Raw genomic sequence first — 21,662 nt, 5'->3', positions numbered from 1 at the left:
TGGTACATTTAGCAAAGAGAGTGACAAAAAGCAAAAAATAAATAAATCATTTTTCCCCCCGATGATATTTCTGAAAGGAACATTAGTCAGGAAAGCAGTTTTGCAGAGTTATTTCGGACTATACTCCCCTGGCTTTTCATGGGACTGAGAGAAGAACTATCCACAATATCATATACTCATGGGTAGTTATGTGACATTATGCATGAAAGCAATGCCTCCAGAAATCAATACTTCAAGGAATTGCATTACAACTGCAGGGGTGCGTGTGCATGTATTTCAACACCTTAAAGTCCCTTAACCAACTATTCCCAATCTCACCATTTTTACATTTATTAAAATGAAGGGGCACTAAATACTGCTAGTGTCAGGCATAGCATGGACAAGCACAGTACACAACTCTCTGCCAATGAACTTCAGTCCTAATTTGCAAGACTTCTACTTCTCCTATTTTAGATATCTCTCCTCAACAGTATCTCCTTAACATTATTCAGTGCTGCTTTTTTTTGTCAACAAAATGTCTGCTACTTATCCAGGCTAAACCACCAAACTCAATTCCATTTGTTTCCATAGATGAAATGCTAGAACATCCGTCAACCCATTCGACAATTTGTTTGCCTTTAGACATCGCACAGAAACTGCATGTTACATCCCAACACCCACACTGGTCAGACTGAGAAAAGGAGAAAGATGCTCACTCCACTGATGAATTCCTCTACATTGTCCTGGGTAAGATAGTTTTTTCCAAACCCTCTTAAATAGTGGTATATTACAATAACCGGACACTTTTATATTAACTTCTCACTTTTATATTAACTTCTCAGTGTCTGTTGGCTGATTTGTGGGCATCACAAGTATTTATAATTACAAAATGTCATTGTGGATTTATAGTTAAACCCCAAAGCAAAAGAAGTCTTGCACAGGAATTTGGATTAAAGTGCAATAAACTCTGCACTTATAATCTTACACTGAATCTTAATTACTCACTGAATCATAAATATGTATATTAGATAAACGTTGTAAAAGTAAAAGTACATATATATGATTTAATATGATGTGACTCAGAGATCAATATTAGGATGATACACCAAACTCAACTAACATTGTCCATACATTGAGAATCTTGTAATACACATTTTGTAAGTGTTCATTAACCAATGTATAATAATAAATAATAATAATATTCTTATGGCAATTGTGCAACACATTTTTTATTGAACCCAGGCATAGTGGTGGCAAAACACTAATGTTCTTTCATGTCTTTCAGGGTAAACTTTAATATCAACATCAACCATTAACACAAAGGATGACATCAGCACAATTTACTGAACAGCATGACATGATTGCTACTTACCTAGCTGGGTCTCCTGAATCATCAGCTTACTTTCCAAAGGGTGCAAAAGCTTTGGTGGTTTATCTGTTAGTGGTGCTGGGGGGGAAAAAAGCATACATATAAAATTATTCTGAATATTACATATTATACAATAGTGTTTGATTTTTAACTATGCCAGCTAAGATATCCCTTAATTTGTGTGCATTTTTAATTAAATAATGTACATCCAAATGTTATGATGGGTACATTGTTTTCTAACTGTAAAATAAATACATAATTAACAAATAACATTTTTCATACTCAAGGTACTATTTAGAACTTGTCATAAATTTTTCTGACCAAAAATATTTATCTTTGTCAAACTTTTCACAAACATTTATCGACATCATAGAAATTTTCTGTTTTTCAGAAAAAATCCATGACAATTTTATAGATGTTTAATAATTATTTTAATGAAAATTGTGTATGAGAACGTATTTGTTTACTGAAACCACAATTTTCAGTAAGCAAAGATGTTCAATAATGATTTCCAACACAATTTTGACAAAAATTTCAATTAGAACATTAATAAAAAGATCAATGACACTTTTAAGCAAAGTCAGAAAATGGGTCAGTTCTTGAAATCTGTGAAATGGAAATAGTTTACAAGTGTCAAGATTTCCCACAAAAGTGTTCTTTCATTTTTAGTCTCCCCTAGTACTACCTTAGAGCAGTTAGACTTACATTTAGGCATTTTCAAGATATGCAGTAAGGTCTGATTCTGTAAGTTCGTATAAATCTCTTCCAAGGTGCTATATGAGCAAAGTCAGTGAGAGCTGATGGTTTTTGGCACCTGGTACAAAGGTGCTTATCAACTTGCAGGATCGATCCCTAACATACTATCTTCATGTACATTATTTTCTTTTGAAAGAGCAAAGCTCAAATGTCAAATCATGCAGCTAAACTGGTGGTCATGTTATTCAAATTCTTCATCTACAGCTTAAATGACAGAATCCACATTAATTATTATTATTGTAAATACGTCTTGCCTTTACTGATCTCTGACCAACAGAAACATGAGTTAAAAATAGAAAAATAGCAAGTGATTTTTTTCCCCAATATCAGCAATATATGTCCATAGAAAAGCCTTACTTTCACTTTTGTAGTCATCCAGAAATTCTATGTTCCTTTACTTTTTAACTGTAATTTGTATTAGCGTCTTTAATAGATATTATGGGCTGTCATTGATTTGAAGTACATTTGACACGACTCTATAATCTTCGTTCTATCCAAGTTGTCAAAAACACCACTCCTGCCCCCACATCAAGTTGGCACTACGCACATGGATGAGTGTGTTTATCCTACTAAATCTGCTCACCTTGTCAGCTGAACTATGGCAGCAGTATTTTAGATAATCATTTAGCCACTTTGCCTTCATTATGCTTTTTTGAGCTCTCTGATTGAAATATCCATGTCCCCTGAAATCCACCATACCAATTTCAACTCTGCAGCAAGTACAGAATGGATCAGTTAAGGGAGGCTGAACTCAAATGTTTCTCTCCCTCCCCCTCCCATTTCTCTGTCAGGAGCACAAGCCAGGCCAGTTGGATATCTGGACTACTAACCCAGGCATCACTGTTTAGGCATTGGATCAAAGTCTTTATCTTTAAAAAATCAAAAGAACTGAAGCTGATTCACAAGCTCACTATTGTTCCTTCCAACAACAGTACTACTTTTCACAAGTGGATTTTGCACTCACAGGGTTAGACCTCTGAGGCAGCCCCCAGTTTGAAAAGGTTTTAGGCACTTTACTGGAATTCAAGTTACTTTTGTATTTGTTGAATCTGAATATATTTCTTGACTCTCTCTCTCTCTCTCTTGTGGAAGGGGGGTAAAGTGGGTGGTAGGAGAAGGGAATTAAGTTTCTGGGATATGAGTTTTCTTAACTAGTAATATTGATTTAAACTGCAAAGATAGTCATTCAAATTTAACATCTCTTTAAAGACTCATAAGTCTGTCATCTTTCAGAGAGTGTCCACTCTGTCATTTAAATGTAGATTTGCCATTCGGTCACTCTCAACTCAATGCCCATTTATCAGATAATGTTTCTTGAGCCATTGTTGTTCTCAATCTCTTTTAATACTCTTCAAAGAAAACAAAGTTCTCTCATACCAACCTAATTTCCTAGTGTAGCAATAACTACTCTGCTCAGGGGTGTGAAAAATGTACACCCTGATTGTCACAGTTAAATTGACTTAACCCCTGATGTAGACAAAGCTAGATTTATGGGAGAATTCTCCTTTTGACCTAGCTACTTCCTCTCAGGGAGTACCTACATTGACAGAAAAAGCCCTCCCGTTGTCATAGGTGACCTCTTCACTGAAGCGGCACCACTGCAGAGCTTTAAGTGTAGACAAACCCATAGTAACTGGTAGAGTTAATCTGAGTTCAAAAGGCATGTGAGTTAGAGAACAACAGATCCCATTTCTTTTTTCTTTTTTTTTAAATGACGTGCTACATTACTTCCCTGAGGCCTTGGACCTAAGGTGGCAGCTGTCTGTAAATATCCATAGCTATAGATGATCATTTTTAGCTAACCAGGGATTAGGGGTGTTAATCTCATAAAACCCTGTCATTGTGTTCAGTGTCATTTATCTAAACCATCAGGCTTGCTTACAGCAGCTCTAGGGTTATGAGAGAAGATGCTGTTTTAATATATGTGTTTTAATATTTATTTAACTTCTATTTAATAATTGTGGCCATTGCTGTTACAAATAAACCATAGATGATAACTCTGCTGTATGGCCATTTTAAGGTGATAAATTCAGCAGCCAAAGTTTGTGGCCAGTCAAGTTTGAAACTCATCATATAATGGGGTAACCACAATGCAATGCACTCTACTGCCTCAATTTTGGGTCAAGTTCCAATCTCTTCATGTTACTCCACATGGAAATTCCCTATGGCCTAGGGAACCCTATACCACTCAAAACTGAAGCCTCCAGCATCAGAACATGCTGGAGATATGAGGGGGTTTATGCCTGGTGCACTCTGCCTTTCAGCCATTCTTGGCCTGCAAAGCAGCCAATAGGTGGCTGTAGGAAACCACTACAAATTAGAACAGGAAAGGCAAGAAAGTGAAATTTGAGCAACTTTGTATACTTTATTTTAAAATGTGATCAGCCAGATTTTTCAAGATAGATTGTGCTCTGCCAGTCCTTAATTTCAGTTGCATTAAGTATGCATAATTCTCTGGAAATCATGTTCCAAAAGGTAAACATGCTTTTCTGGGAATATTTTCCCATGGATTAAGATAGCGGTTAGAAGACTGAGGTAGTCTCTAACAATTTTTGCAATCCTTGGTGAGTTTAAAAGCTCTGTAATGGAGCTATGTGCATCTTAGAAGTTACATTCTCTCTTGCTCCAGCCCAGCAATACTACCGTTTACCTAGGGAAAAAGCCCTTGGGATGGATTCTTAACTGGATGGACAGACTATCCATGAGGCCAAAACATTTGAACAATTTCTATTGTACATCATTTTCTGGCAGGTAAACTGATACAGAGATGTCAGATAATTAACCTGATGTCACAAAACAATACAATTTGCATAAATCCTGATGCCCAGTCCTCTAACCAAACAACATTTTCTCCTATGCAAACTTCACAAACCAAGTGAAACTCACAAAACCTATATTTTTAACTGGTTTCTTAAGCAGATTAAGCACCTTATTTTCTAATTTATAAAGTTTGCTTCCAAACAATATCCATCAACTGCTATAAGTTTTTGCAGCATATCACTAAAACTTAATAAAATATAAAACACAAAGCATTTTTTCTGTATCAGTTTTACAAATAAGACCATATTTTTTTCTTTTCTCCCTTTATATTTAATAGATATCCCAAGAGTTATGATAAAGTCAAGAGCGATGACACCACTAATTAATGACCTTTAGCAGTAGCTGTAACGTAAAGAAATGCTTTGAATTACAATTAAATTAGAACATACACCAGGAAATTTACTTGGACAGCCCTTTTCTACATGCCTTGAATTGGTATTACAAAGTTTGTTATTTTATGGTAAAAAATCAGTGGCCAAACAGGACTTCACAGCTGCCAATTGTTATCAACGTGCTGCACACCATGGTCCCTTGAAACATCTTGGGGACCAAATTCAGATTCCTCCTTCCCCAAAAGCACAGACTACCCCTATCAACTGAACTAACAGAGAATCTCCATTATCCTTACAGCTAAGCAGTAAGGGCTGTGGTAGTCATTCACACATAGCTTGCAATCGTGTGTTTGAATTAAAGATTTCTCCTAGCTCAGCTTCTCACTTTGCCACATCAGGCAGGCTCATTTGTCTTTTGTTCATGATTTCACAGTCCATTTTGGGGGTAATGACTCTGGTGTCACAGATACAATATGAGGACATCACTGCAGGACTGAATAGGAGGAAGGAAGGAAGGAAGCCATAAGCTTAAGGGGAAGTATTCCCACACTTTGAATTCTAAGGTAATGCATCTCCCCTCTTCTTGAAACCCTCACCTCCCTCTCTGTGTCCTCCCCTCTCTTGAAACAAACCCATGCTACCTCTCTCCATGCCCCAAAAGCACACATGATATGGCCCTACCCAAGCAGGCAGAGAGTCTCATGTTCCCCAACCACATTGCCTACTTTATAGCTAGCCTTTTCAACATGGAGTTCTTGCTCAACAGGCAGTAAAGCCTGCTCTCTGCTGTTTCCTGGCACGAGACAGGAAAAACAATCTAGGAGCATGGAAGGAGTGGGGCAAGGCACACCTAGCACAATAGGAGAAGAGGGTTTTGTTCAGTAGAGAGGAAGCAACGGATGCAGTCTCCAGATCCAGATGCTCCTCCTTATTATAGTGTCTGCTACAGAGAGAAGGCCAAATCTGATGCTCTAGGAAGTGACCAGTCCTGGGGGTATAAAATACCTCAGGACTTACTGCTATCCTAAAGGTTATATACAAATACCTTTCATAAGTAGCAAGCATGGTAAAGAAAAGTAAGAGAAAGAAATGAAACTTTAACAGGTTAATATCTGAAAGTCATTTCTTTCAAAAATGTGCACAGTATGAAAGTACCTGTTAAAGTAAAATATTATGAATAATGCACAGGTCTCACCACTGATAAGCCATCACTTATCAAAAGTTACTACACACAACAATAGCCAAGATATTGCAGTTTATTCCTACGGTAAGTACAGGAAGGAGGGGTGGGGGAAAACAGCAACATCTCAGATATTACTGTGTAGTAACTTGCAAAATGTTCATTTACAAAATAATGTTGACTGCTGTAAAAAAGGTAATGTAGTAATACATTTTCTCTCAATTATAGGAAACTGCAGGAATGTTAATGACATGGGGACCAATCCTACAAATACTCGGGTATGTGCTTAAAACTACTCATCTGAGTAATACTATTTAAGTCAGTGGGACTACTCATGTGAGTACAATGAAGCATGTGTGTGTTTGCAGGATAGAAACTAAGTTTAAATCATGCAATGCAATGCAAATTCTCCTTTCGGTTATAAATGCACAACCCCCCTAAATCAAAGGGAAACACCGATATAACAGAACAGACTTTGGCTTACTGTGTCTGTTTTCTTATATCCTTCAGAAAAAGAAAATATTTAATCATTGCTTGAGACCAAATCTTAATTTGGATTCCCTTTCTCAGTTACAACTGGATTGGTTTTCATGTAGATTCATAGATTCTAAGGTTGGAAGGGACCACTGTGATCATTTAGGCAGACATCTTGAATAGCATAGGCCACTGAACTTCCCCAAAATAATTCTGAGAGCATATCTTTTAGGAAAACATCCAATCCTGATTTTAAAATTGTCTCTGATGGACACTCCACCATAACTTGGTAAATTGTTCCAATAGTTAATTACTCTCACCATTAAAAATTTGCACCGTACTTCCAAGTCTGAATTTGTCTAGCTTCAACTTCCATCTATTGGATCATGCTATACCTTTCTCTGCTAGACTGAAGAGCCTATTATTAAATATTTGTTTTCCCTGTAGGTAATTATAGACTGTAATGGAGTCACCCGTTAACTTTCTCTTTGTTAAACTAAATAGATTGAGCTTCTTGACTCTATCACTATAAGACATGTTTTCTAATCCTTTAATCATCCCCGTGAACCCTCTCTTAATTTTCAACATCCTTCTTGAAATGTGGGCACTAGAACTGGACACAGTGTTCCAGCAGCGGTCGTACATGTAAAATAGAGGTAAAATAACAACTCTACTCCTACTCAAGATTCCTCTGTTGATGTATCCCAGGATTGCATTAGCTCTTTTGGCCACAGAATCACACTGAGAGCTCATGTTCAGCTACATCTCCCCTTCCTTTCAAAGTCCCTGCTTCCCTAGATACAGTCCCCCATCCTGTAAATATGACCTACATTCTTTGTTCCCAGATATATAATTTATCTTTAGCCATATTAAACACATATTGTTTGCTTGCACCCAGTTTACCATGAGACCCAGAGCCCACTGAATCAGTCCTCTTCATTATTTCCCACTTCCCCAATTTTTGTGTCATCTGCGAACTTTATCAGTGATGATTTTATGTTTTCTTCCAGGTCATTAATAAAGATATTAAATAGCATAGGGCCAAGAACCAATCCCTGCAGGAACCCACTGCAAACAGACCATTCAATGGCTATTCCCGGTTTACAGTTACTTTTTGAGACCTACCAGTTAGCCAGTTTTTAATCTATTTAATGTGCACCATATTAATTATATATCACTCTAGTTTCTTAAACAAAATGGCGTGCAGTACCAAGTCAAATGCCATACACAAGTCTAAGTATATTAAGTTAACACTATTACCTTTGTCATCCAAACTTGTAATATCAAAAAAGACATCAAATGAGGTTAACAGTATCTATTTTCCAGAAATGCATGTTGAATTGCATTAATTACATTGCTGTCCTTTCATTCATTATTAATCAAGTCCCATATCAGACACTCCATTATCCTGCCTGAGATCAAGGTCAGGCTGACAGACCTATAATTATCCACATCACCCCATTTACCCTTTTTTAAAAAATGACACAATAGCTTTCTTCCAGTTTTCTGGAATGTCCCCAGGGCTGTAAGACCTATTGAAAATCAGCATTAGTGGTCCAATGAGCATCTCAATCAGCTCTTTTAAAGCATTTGGATACAGGTTATCTGGACCTGCTGATTTTAAAGAAGTCTGTCTTTAGTAACTTCTGTTTAGCATCCTCCACAGATACTAGTGGAATGCAAAGAGTATTATCACCACCATAGGATAAGGCTGCATCATCTTTTTTCTCCCAAATACAGAACAGAAAAGAATATTGAACACTTCTTCCTTTTCTGCATTATTATTGATTATTCTATCATTTCCATCTGGCAAAGAACTAATACCGTGGCCAGGATTATTTTTGTTAAAATATATTTTAAAAACGCCTTATCATCTGCAACTCTGCCAGCCATAGATTTCTACTAGTATCGCTTGGCTTCCCTTATCAATTTTCTACAATTTTTATTTTCTGATTTATATTCAGTCCTATCAACTTTCCCTTTCTTATATATATTATTTTATACAGCTGCCTTTACTTTTCCTCTAAACCTTTTTTTTTTTTTTTTTTTTTAACCAGCATAGCCTTCTTCCTCAATTGTGTGATTCTGGCTTTTGGGGCATCTAGTGTTCCTAAATGATTCACATTCACATCCTAAATATTCACATTTTTCTGATTTAATTCTTCTCCCAGCTGATTTGGCTCATAACTGTTTTCAGCATTGTGAACTGGTCTAGCCTTTGTTCTGTTTGTACATTGTAAATGTGATCAAAAGTTATGATCACTTGTTCCTAAATTAACTTTAGTTTTAAGTTCTATGATCAGTTCATCTTCATCTGTCCAGACAAAGTCTAATATAGAATTAGATGAAACACTTTTTGAGTTAGGAAACTGTTTAGAAATTTGAAGGATGTTTTAGTACTGACAGCATGAGAACTTCAGCATGTGTTTCTCAAATTGAAGTCCCCCATGATCACAGATGTTTTCTTTTTCCCTACACATTGTAGATAGGTGCATAAGTATGTGGACATCCTTTTCCCTAGTGCAATTTGGTGGTCTGTAGCAGACAGCAACTAGTACCCCATCCTGTGCTTTATCTGTTAGGGCATGGATCTATAAACAATCAAGATCATATTCTTCAAGGTTATCCATGACTCAGAAACAAGTAATACCATTTTTGACAGAGTGCCACTCCCCATCTTTTGCCCACTCATTCCTTCCTAATTAGGTTATTATAATTGATTTTAAATATTCCAATTGTCTGAAACATACCACCAGTTTCAGTTATAGCAACTAGATCAAATTTATGTTCATAAATGAGCAATTCCAATTCCTATTCCTCTTGTTTGTTACCCAGGCTTCTAACATTAGTGTATAGGAAATTCAAAAATTTCTTCTCTTCTTCTCCTTTGTTTTTTTTTGTTTTGTTCTTCAACATCTTGATTTTGTGCTGAGTGCTCATATCTTCCTTCTTTTAACCCTTTCCTTTTGCTATTATTTTAACCCCCTCCAAACTACTCTAGCCAGCCTGTCCCCAAAAAGATTGGTCCATCTTCTATAGTGTCAATGGCATCCACCTCAGTAGCAAGGGACCAAAGTTACACAAAACAAAAGCCCTGCATCCTACACCATGTACCTAATCGAATCACTTCCAGAATCTTCTGCCTTCTGTCTTCCTTTGCTTGTGGGATAGGAAGAATCTCAGAGAAAATTGTTTGGATATTATTATTCTTCAGTATGCTTCTGAGCTCCGTGAAGTCATCTGATATCCTGTCAATAATGCTGATACGAACTGTCACCAATGGATCTTCGCCCATAGACTTCAGAAGCCTATCCAGGCTTAGAGTGGCATCTTGTATTCTGGCTCTGGGAAGGAAACACACTATCCTGTTATCCTCCTGTCCCTTTCAGAATGTTCTTTCAATTCTTCTGAATATTGAATCTCCAACAAGGATCATCTGTCTACCTTGGACAGCTGGAGAACTCTTTGTGGGTAAGCTTGATTTTCTTACAGGTTGATCCAAGCTGCCATCCACGTGTGTGTCCTATAAATCTCTCTCTTCCCTTAGATCTGCTGGATCTTGAGAGGTATCTTCCATAGTTTCTACACTGAGGACCTGGTATCAATTTGAAACTTCTAGTGGTATGGAATTCCTGGTGATTCTCTTGTCGCTGGTGACTACAGTATCTCCTCAACTATCTCCAATCATGTAGAATGCCACTGTGACCTCCTGCCCCTAGTGGTTAGGAATCACCTTCTCTCTGACTTCCTCTCTCTCCCATTTCTTTGTGGCCAGCTCCATTCTTCCTTGAACGTGGGGTACTGGTGTTTCCTGAACTTGGTTGTCTAGGAACTCCTTAATTTCTGATTCTTAGTTGTGTATCAGCTTGCCCATCCAATCCAAGAATCTTTTTCCTCCAGCACAGGCACTAATGTACATTTCATGTACAGGAAGTCCCTTCTGTCTTCAGGCAGGAAAGAGAACATGTCACATCTGATGCAGGTCACCACCACCACTGTTCCATTGCTGTCCATCTTGATATCAAACTTAGTGCTGAACTTAGAAGGAAAGCCTCTAAAGCTCGCTTTCCAAACTCCCATGTTAACTGCCTGTGTTCATAGTTCTTGAGTGTGCCTAACAAATGACTTTTTAATACCAAGTCTTCTCTGCTTAGCTTAGCTCAGCTCAGCTCTGCTCCTTACCACCAGGGAGCGATTAGCTAATCAGAGACTTCAAACAGCTGGGTTGATTTTTTTTTATAAATTAAATTTTTTTTTTATAAATTAATGGATATATCCTCTCTCCTAGAACTGGAAGGGACCTTGAAAGGTCATCGAGTCCAGCCCCCTGCCTTCACTAGCAGGACCAAGTACTGATTTTGCCCCAGATCCCTAAGTGGCCCCCTCAAGGATTGAACTCACAACCCTGGGTTTAGCAGGCCAATGCTCAAACCACTGAGCTATCCCTCCCCCCCAATATCCCTTGGATTGACGGTCCAAGAACTATAACTTTGCAGCCTTTAGCAAGGGACTGATCAAAGGTCCAAGGGCTATATAAGAGTGGCAAGGGCTGCATAAGAGCAACATTTATAATTGAACAAACCTGAAATGGAGAGCCCAACAACCTACTAATAATGTTCTGCAACACTGCCTGGTGAAGACTGGTTCTATTATTGAATCCAGCATTTCACAGATAGGTCAGCTGCATGCAGGGACATCTTAGAGGTGGCATGTTAAGCTGCAATAAAACGATTGGTAATGGGGACTAATGTGATTTAGTTATCTCTGTGGCTGATTTAAGATTTGCTAACATGTTCTGAAAAAGGTCTGATACACCATGTATTTAGAAAGAATTCTGTCTCTGCCTTTAATGTCCATATTTCTCATCACCTCCTTCCTTTAAAAAATAATTACTAGAGATATTTGAGTGAAAACAGGATTATTGTTTCTTAACAGTTCATCTGCTCCTGCTGCTTCTTTCCCACCTGAAGTCATAATCCTCTCTTTGTGACATCAAAAATCGCTTCTGCAATAACAATTCTCATGTTGCAAATGGAAGGTAAGGAAGCAGCAGCAGGAGTAGATGAACCATTAAGAAACAAAGATTCTGTTATCATGCAAATGTCTGTAGCAATAAAAATCTGGAAAGAGAAATACAAAATGTAGGACAAGGATGCAGGAATATTTCTAAACAGTGGTTCACAAAGTTTTAAGTAAATGTGGCCCCTGATGACCAAGGACAGATAGGGTACTGGGGGAGAGGAGCACATTTCCAACCTGATGTTGGGTTTTTCATTATCGGCTCATCTCTAATTGAAGCTGACATGACATTTGAGCCAGCCCTACGAATTCAGGGAAGCTGCACATATTGCTTCTTTTTCCTATTAGCCTTCTTGAACATATACAGCAATTCTCTGTGGCCCTCAAGAGAAAGGCTCAAATAATCAAAATGCTGCCATCACAAACTATAATAAAGTCTTGAAATAAAATAAAACATAGGACTCCTAGCATATGTAGTTAAAATAGAACAATGAAATATCAACCCAACATCTTGACAGGATCACTCTGCCCGTGTGACAGATTTACATTTAGATCTTAAAAAAGAAAAAGTATTTTATCTCAAAAGACTTTTAGTTGCAGGACAAAATCAAAAGTGAGAGCACAATTCTACTCTGAGATCCACATGGCTGATCTCACCTTCAATATTTTGATTTTCCTACATACAAAGAACTCCAAAAGCAGGAACAGCAGGATGGTGGTATTGGAATCTGCCATGTAGCTCTGAGAAAAGATTTTTGCTCTAAAGAATTTCCTGTTCTGCTGTATTCTATTATATTCTAGTTCCTATACTGCTCCTATTACCCTGGTATCAGAGAGCCTATTAACTAACTGAGTGAGAAATGTCGAGAACTGATAGCAGATTGCCACAGGCACTTCCTTAAAATGTGTGTGCGTGCACACACCCATCCACACACATGGTGCCATAAAGCTTAAATGGTGGCACTATTGTAATAATAATAATAATAAAAAAAACATTGCTATGGATGAAATACCACTGCTGTAAGGAAAAAAAACTCCAGTCCAGTAAACTACAATATCTACCTCGGAATATGACTAATCTCTCAGATAGACTGAGAAACAGCAATGTGCAAGTTGTAAACAAGCAAGAAAGAAATTCCTCCTTAAATAGGAATGTTTTAACAGTTTCTATATGTTTAAAACAGTTAATGATATGTTTAATAGCAATGTAACTTAAAGGGCCTGGCTCAGAAGTGGCGATGAATAAAGGATGTTGATTCAAATTGGGATTCACTGATACAGAATTGGACAGGTATAAATACTTGGCATAATGAGTGGGCTGGCCAAAGTGATCTTTCAGATGTTTTTACCACCCTCATCACTGTGCACAAAAGAGACGACAAAGGGGGATATGATAGAGGTCTATGAAATCATGACTGGTGTGGAGAAAGTAAATAAGGAAGTGTTATTTACTCCTCATAACACAAGAACGAGGGGTCACCAAATGAAATTAATAGGCAGCAGGTTTAAAATAAACAAAATGAAGTATTTCTTCACACAATGCACAGTCAACCTGTGGAACTCTTTGCCAGAGGATGTTGTGAAGACTATAAGAAAGTTCAAAAAAAGAACTAGGTAAATTCATGGAGGATAGGTCTATCAATGGCTATTAGCCAGGATGGGCAGGGATGGTGTCCCTAGCCTCTGTTTAGAAGCTAGGAATGGATGCCAGGAGAGAGATCACTTGATGACTACCTGTTCTGTTCATTCTCTTTGAAGCACCTGGTAATGGCCACTGTCGGAAGACAGGATACTGGGCTAGATGGACCTTCGGTCTGACCCAGTATGGCCGTTCTTATGTGCATATAAGATCCAGATCCTCAAAAGGTAGTGAGACTTGCAACCTTATCTAAACCTTATAAGTGGCTTTTACATGGACTTGAATTGTCTCTCCTTCTCTTGCAAAGCACTCGTAATACTTTTTTCCTATCTTTCTATTTTCATTCTTCTCTCACACATAACAGTAACGATGGAAGTAGTGGTTTAAATACAAAGGAAAAAAAGGAAATGTTGTTTTGTGGAGGTTATGCCCTGAGGCTCAACCTCAGCTCATAGAAGGGAGTCAGCCCTGGGCTGGCTGCTGAAAAGGCTCTTTCTAGCTCTCACTTGTCTTCTTCTATCTCATACAATTTTCATGATGTCTGAGGGATGGATATGCACTGAAATTCCTGTGCACAAACATGGCACAATATAAATTATAGGTACTTTTTTACATCTTCCCTAGCTGGTTTCTAAAAGTGTGACTCAAGAATTGACCAAAGTTGGACTGTGGCACTGCTAGTGGATATATGGAACAATAAAAGAATGGAAAGACAAGAAAGCAATGCAAAAAACCCAAAACAAGACACAAAACAAAACAAAGAAACCCCACATCTTAATTGAGGAAGGGAAGGCAACAATATATCCTGAAGTTCTTTGTTTAGGAGAACATCTGTCTAGTGATATTCAACCATATCAGGTGAAATTATGGTACTGCCTTGCCTAATACATCCTGGGCATTCCAGTTACTGTGGAGGAGGTAACTTTAGGGCCCAATTCTGCTGTTCTTATGTTTGGAAAACTCCTACTCACTTCCGTGGGAGTTTGTTCTGGGTAAGGATTGCAGGGTATGCCCTAAGAACAACATTCAAAGTACACAGGATTAGAGCCAGTGTCACCATCCCTTGTTTCTCGTGCTGTTTGGACTTTTTGCCTGATATAATGACATAATTGTGTTGTGGCATCTCTCTACTAGATCTTGTCCCATCAAGCATTTTCTAAGTATGAGCATGCGATTCACATGTCAATTAAAAATGCATTATACCTTATATATTCATGTACGTCTTCGCAGAGTATAAAGGGTCATAAAATGCTACCATTCTCTTACTACTTTGTACGGGTGTATGTGACTACACAAAGTGCAAGACCAGCATGCTGATGATGGCTGTTCTTTCTGGTCCAACTACTGAGTGGCCACTTTGCTTATCTGTCTGTTGTAAGTTCTTATCCACATTGTTTGGGAATGAAACTCTTGGCTATTTCTGCTTTTTAACTGAGTCTACTGCCTATCTCAGTCTTTATCACTGTGTAGGAACAACAGGTGCAAATGGAAGGAAAAAATGATTGTTCAATTTTCTTTGCTATAGCATGACTGTTGCACAAAGGGGAAAGGAAGAAAATTTATTTTGTGGTATTGTGTAACTCTGCCAGCCCATATAAAGGAGTTCTGAAGGATTGTATGTGGCCCAAGAGCTCTACTTTGGCCACTTTTTATGCACATATATTTTCAGTAAATAACTGTAGACTTTTTTTTGTCTTCTCTTGTGTCCATTTATTATGTCATGAACATCAGAACATAGGAATGGCCATACTGGGCCAGACCAATAATCCACCTAGCACAGGGATCGGCAACCTTTGGCACATGGAATGCCAGGGTAAGCCCCCTGGTGGGCCGGACTGGTTTGTTTACCTGCTGCATCTGTAGGTTCGGCCGATCGCGGCTCCCATTGGCCACGGTTCACCGCTCCAGGCCAATGGGGGCTGCAGGAAGCGGCGCGGGCTGAGGGAGGGCAATTATCAAGTGATCCACCCCTGTCATCCAGTCTCATTTTCTGGCAGAGGTTTAGGAACACCCAGAGCAGGGTTTGAGTCCCTGACCATCTTGGCTAACAGCCATTGAGGGACCTATCCTTCATGAACTTATCTAATTCTTTTTTTAATTCAGTTATACTTTTGGCCTTCACAACATTCCCTGGCAACAAGTTCTGCATCATCATATATTCTGTATTTACCATCCCTGGGACTGCTTTGTCCACCCAGTACTTCCATATTATTCTTTAAATTTTCTCTATTTTTAAAATACTGAACACAGTTATCACAGAGTTAAGCTCTCCCTAATTAAACAAAACTTCATACTATTTTCTTTGCAACATTAAAATAATGACTATTCAACTATCCATTTTTGATGACTCCCAAGCAGTCCTTTCTGCATAATCTTCAGGTAATTATACAGGTATCTGAGCTCTCTTGTTCAGTTTCACTTCTTCCATTAGCAGTATGTTCTCTAGTCTTTCGTCTTTCCTTTTCCTATCATCCTGTTCTTGGGTTTCACTAATAAGCGATGGTCACATAAACATCACCCTATACCGGAAACCTACTGACCGCTATACTTACCTACATGCCTCCAGCTTTCATCCAGACCACACCACACCACACGATCCATTTTCTACAGCCAAGCTCTAAGATACAACCGCATTTGCTCCAACCCCTCAGACAGAGACAAACACCTACAAGATCTCGATCAAGCATTCTTACAATACCCACCTGCTGAAGTGAAGAAACAGATTGACAGAGCCAGAAGAGTACCGAGAAGTCACCTACTACAGGACAGGCCCAACAAAGAAAGTAACAGAACGCCACTAGCCGTCACCTTCAGCCCCCAACTAAAACGTCTCCAGCGCATCATCAAGGATCTACAACCTATCCTGAAGGATGATTCCTCACTCTCACTGATCTTGGGAGATAGGCCAGTCCTCGCTTACAGACAGCCCCGAAACCTGAAACCAGCAACCACACACCACACAACAAAAACACTAACCCAGGAATCTATCCTTGCAACAAAGCCCGTTGCCAACTCTGTCCGCATATCTATTCAGGGGACACCATCATAGAACCTAATCACATCAGCCACACTATCAGAAGCTCGTTCACCTGCACATCTACCAATGTGATATATGCCATCATGTGCCAGCAATGCCCCTCTGCCATGTACATTGGCCAAACCGGACAGTCTCTACGCAAAAGAATAAATGGACACAAATCAGACATCAAGAATTATAACATTCAAAATGAGTCAGAGAACACTTCAACCTCCCTGGTCACTCAATTACAGAGCTCAAAGTTGCAATACTCCAACAACAAAAAAACCTTCAAAAACAGACTCCAACGAGAAACTGCAGAATTGGAATTAATTTGCAAACTGGACACCATTAAATTAGGCTTGAATAAAGACTGGGAGTGGATGGGTCATTACACAAAGTAAAAACTATTTCCCCATGCTAATTTTCCCCCTACTGTTACTCACACCTTCTTGTCAACTGTTGGAAATGGGCCATCCTGATTATCACTATAAAAGTTTTTTTTCTCTTGCTGATTATAGCCCACCTTAACTGATTACTCTCGTTAACGTTAGTATGGCAACACCCATTTTTTCATGTCCTTTGTGTATATATATCTTCCTACTGTATTTTCCACTGCATGCATCCGATGAAGTGGGTTTTAGCCCATGAAAGCTTATGCTCAAATAAATTTGTTAGTCTCTAAGGTACCACAAGTACTCCTCATTCTTTTTGCTGATACAGACTAACCCGGCTACCACTCTGAAACCTATTACCTTGGTAATAGTTTCTCTTCAGTCCCCATAGAACTTTTCTATTTTTACCTGGTTCTATGGCATCAAAGTCTATCATATTGCATTGCTTTAAAAGCAATTACCAAGAAATAATAATCCCCAAAAGGAAAAATGTGCCTAGGAGCAATAGGACCTGGCACCCCTGAACTTGCTATACACATCAAATTAATATGGTGAATGCTGTTATATTACTTCTGATATTAGTGCGTATCCAGTGTGTTACTTGGCAACAAACTGAGATCAGACATTGTAAGTATTTGTTCTGCAAAAATGCTACCAGAACTGGTGGTTACACAACTGTAAATTTATTCCCAATTGCACAGGAAACCTCTTGTATTTATAAACAAAACAGTACATTTATATGATAAAAAAACCAAAAGGCCAAGCCATAAACACTGAAATTTCTATTGAAAATAATCCTGTTTAAAATGGACCTAGATTACAATTAAAAAAAAACCTACTTCAGAGTAAACACAAATTGATAAAAAAAACCAACATCTGGTAGAAAACTAAAGAATAAACTGCATTGTTTCTCTTTTTGGTTCTGCATTCAGGAGCTAAATCACATTTCATCCCAACCAATTAAAGTTTTGTTAGGGGCAATTTTCTGACTCCATTCTTCATAGTATATACATAATTTTAAAGGCAAGTTTTATTTTGTGAAACAAGGAAAGAGTGAGTGAGTGAGTGAGTGTGTGTGTGTGTGTGTGTGTGTTTCAATTTGGCAGCCATAACATCTGACGGTGGGATCCCATCATAACTCTCTACCTCAGTAGAGTTTGACCTGATCAGTACACAAATGGGAGACTTTCAAAGAAAATCTCGGTGCTGCAAGAAGTGGATTAGGTAGGTTTATTCCCTCTAAGTATTTGCAGGTCCATTATCTCCACATTAAATTAGGGGACATTGTCCTAATGGAAATGCCATCTTACAGATCTCTCATAACAATTAGGTCAGGAATTTTGCACTTTTTTTTATGGAAATTCAGTTTCTGTAAAAATCAAAATTTTCCATGGGAAAATTCAATTTTCTCAACATAAAAATGTTTTGTTTGTTGAGCTGGATGGAAACCTTTTGTTTCAGGTCAGCTTGATATTAATCTATGTCCACTGAAGCATCAGTGGTGCCTCATGGGTGTTGTAGTTTGAGTACCTTACTCTTCTTTATGGGCTTGGGTCCCTGACTAGACTCCATCTCCAATGATGCACCGTGATCTTCCCTCTGGCTGAACCACCCTGATACATCATGAGAGTCCCATGGCCATCGTGCATAATGAGAGATGTCTGGCTAGGAAGCTGGGCTATAAAAGAGAAATGGGGCACGAGGCATCTGAACTATAACTCAGATGGGGCAACAGGACAGGTCAGGCAGATGTAGTTCAATGTCAAACCAAGCTGAAATAAAACATTTTGATTTAGTTTAACAAACAAAATGAAAAGTTGTGCAACAGGAATATATAAATATTTCATTTAGATCAAATATATGAAAATAAAATGTTCAACATTTCCAAATTTATTTTTTGTAACTTTCCATTACACCTCCTCACACACACACACACACACACACACACACACACACCCATACAAGAGAGAGAGTTTAGAATAGTTTGTACTGATTCAGGACAAAAGCAAAAGTCAAAATATCAAAAATTTTCACTGGATGGAATACCAATTTTCAGTCAGCTGTATTCAAGACCAAAAGATTCTGTAGAACATCTTGGAAAATTGTGTGCTGGACCAATTTTTGGGCCAGACTCCAATCTTAGTAATTATGGGTAAAATTTTCAAAATCATCTAAGTTATCTTGGAAACTAGGTTCAATTTTCAAAAATGATTTAGGCATGTAGGGTAACATTTTCAAAAACATCTAAGGCCTGGTCTACACTAGGCTTTTATGTCGAATTTAGCGCCGTTACATCGAATTAACCCTGCACCCATCCACACCACGAAGCTATTTAGTTCGACATAGAGCTCTCTTAAATTCGACTTCTGTACTCCTCCCCAACGAGAGGAGTAGCGCTAAATTCGAAATGGCCATATCGAATTAGGCTAGGTGTGGATGGAAATCAACGCTAATAGCTCCGGGAGCTATCCCACAGTGCACCACTCTGTTGACGCTCTGGACAGCAGTCCGAGCTCGGATGCTCTGACCAGCCACACAGGAAAAGCCCCGGGAAAATTTGAATTCCCTTTCCTGTCTGGGCAGTTTGAATCTCATTTCCTGTTTGGACATCGTGGCGAGCTCAGCAGCACTGGCAACGATGCAGAGCTCTCCAGCAGAGATGGCCGTGCAATCTAATAGAAAGAGGGCCCCAGCATGGACTGATCGTGAAGTCTTGGATCTCATCGCTGTGTGGGGTGATGAGTCCGTGCTTTCAGAGCTGCGCTCCAAAAGAAGGAATGCTAAGATCTACGAGAATATCTCAGAAGCCATGGCAGAGAGAGGATACAGCCGGGATGCAACGCAGTGCCGCGTGAAAATCAAGGAGCTGAGACAAGGCTACCAAAAAACCAAAGAGTCAAACGGACGCTCCGGATCCAAGCCCCACACATCACGTTTCTACGAGGCACTGCATTCCATCCTAAGTGCGGCCGCCACCACTACCCCACCACTGACCGTGGACTCTGAGGATGGGATATTGTCCGCGGCCGGTTCCTCGTCGGACATGTTAGCGGACGGGGAAGATGAAGAAGGAGATGAGGAGGACGAGGCAGTCGTCAGCACTGGCACTGCTGATTTCCCCGACAGCCAGGAGCTCTTCATCACCCTTACCGAGATCCCCTACCAACCGTCCCCAGCCGTTAGCCCGGACACAGAATCAGGGGAAGGATCAAGCAGTAAGTGCTTTAAACATCTAAACATTTATTTTTAACAGAACTGGAATATTTATAATATTAACAATGTGTTTTTCATGAACTTATTTAAACATCTAAACTTTTATGTACAACAGAACTGGAATATTTACAATATTAACAGTGGGTTTTTCATGATTTCTTTGCCTTAGGCGCTTAACTATTTAGTCCCAACTATTTAAAAAAAATCAAACAATGTCCGGTTTTTCATGATTCTCCAGCCAAAGACGCTCCACTCTTTACTTCCTGCCAGTGCAGCTACACCAAAATATGGTCTATATGGCCGGGGATTGACGCGAAATCCTCATGGGAGAACTCTTCGTAGGTCTCATGGAGGTACCTTTCCAGCCTGTTCATCAGGTTCCTGGGTAGGGCGATCTTATTTGGTCCCCCATGGTACGAGACGTTTCCCCGCCACGACACAATCAAGTATTCTGGGATCATCGCACGGCAGAGCATGGCAGCATACGGCCCTGGTTTTCGCATGCTTTCCCTAAGCATGCGTTCCTTCTCGCTGTCCGAGATCCTCATGAGGGTGATGTCGCTCATGATGCCCTGCTTTGAATTAGGGAGGGGAATGTTAGTATTGGGACTGCTTTATAGCCACGCGGTGGAGGCGGGGGCAGGTCCAGCATCAGGACACATACACAGTGCAGTCACCAGTTACCCTGGTCAGTCTGGGAGGTGGTTTTCATGTTCTGTGGGGTGGGGGGGTTGCTCTGTGACTTTGTGGCGGGGGAGGGCAGTTACTGATCTTATGCAGCGGTCCTTATCATGGATCACAGAGCCACGCAGCAGGGGATCTGTAACCCTCCTCCCCCTGCCAGAAAGTCACCTAGCCGACACATACACGCAGTCCCGCCCAGGAGTGCTGGCAGGCTCCGTTGAAACAACCAGTCCACCACTGCGGAGCCTGTCATTCCTGGAGTTTAGAAGCATCATTTGCATCAGAACACTAAACCAGCCCCCCGCCACAGTCTGCGTCCCCGGTTTAAAACATTCCCGTGAAAACAGTAATAAAGACAACGGTGTTCATTAACAAAACAGAACAGATTTTATTTTTTGGGAAGGGGGTGAAGGGGGTATGTAGCTGGAGAGGATAGTCAACATAAACTGGGTAAAGAAACGGGGGCAGGTTCAGCTTCTGTGTCCACAAACTTAACAGTCACTGGTTACCCTGCTCAGTCAGGAACCTAGCTTTCAAAGCCTCCCGGATGCACAGCGCGTCCCGCTGGGATCTTCTAATCACCCGGCTGTCTGGCTGGGCGTAATCTGAAGCCAGGGTATTTGCCTCAACCTCCCACCCCGCCATAAAGGTCTCCCCCTTGCTCTCACAGAGATTGTGGAGCACACAGCAAGCTGCAATAACAATGGGGATATTGGTTTCGCTGAGATCACAGCGAGTCAGTAAGCTTCTCCATCTCCCCTTGAGACGGCCAAAAGCACACTCCAC

At 39.6% G+C, this 21,662-nt stretch overlaps 1 protein-coding gene across 1 annotated transcript in view; it reads right to left on the bottom strand.

The window, feature by feature from the left end:
• The window catches only part of LOC113406191 (interleukin-1 receptor accessory protein-like 1), a 544,469-nt gene that overhangs the window by 256,754 nt on the left and 266,053 nt on the right, over window positions 1-21,662 (bottom strand). The window contains exon 5 of the mRNA XM_026649368.1: window positions 1,352-1,426. Within this exon, the coding sequence (XP_026505153.1) occupies window positions 1,352-1,426 (75 nt within the window). The remainder of the gene's footprint in view (window positions 1-1,351; window positions 1,427-21,662) is intronic.

This window comes from Terrapene carolina, unplaced genomic scaffold, assembly GCF_002925995.2.
Source record: "Terrapene carolina triunguis isolate 2854851 unplaced genomic scaffold, T_m_triunguis-2.0 Scaffold23, whole genome shotgun sequence".
NCBI lineage: Eukaryota > Metazoa > Chordata > Testudines > Emydidae > Terrapene > Terrapene triunguis.
This window is presented reverse-complemented; position numbering and strand designations above follow the sequence as displayed.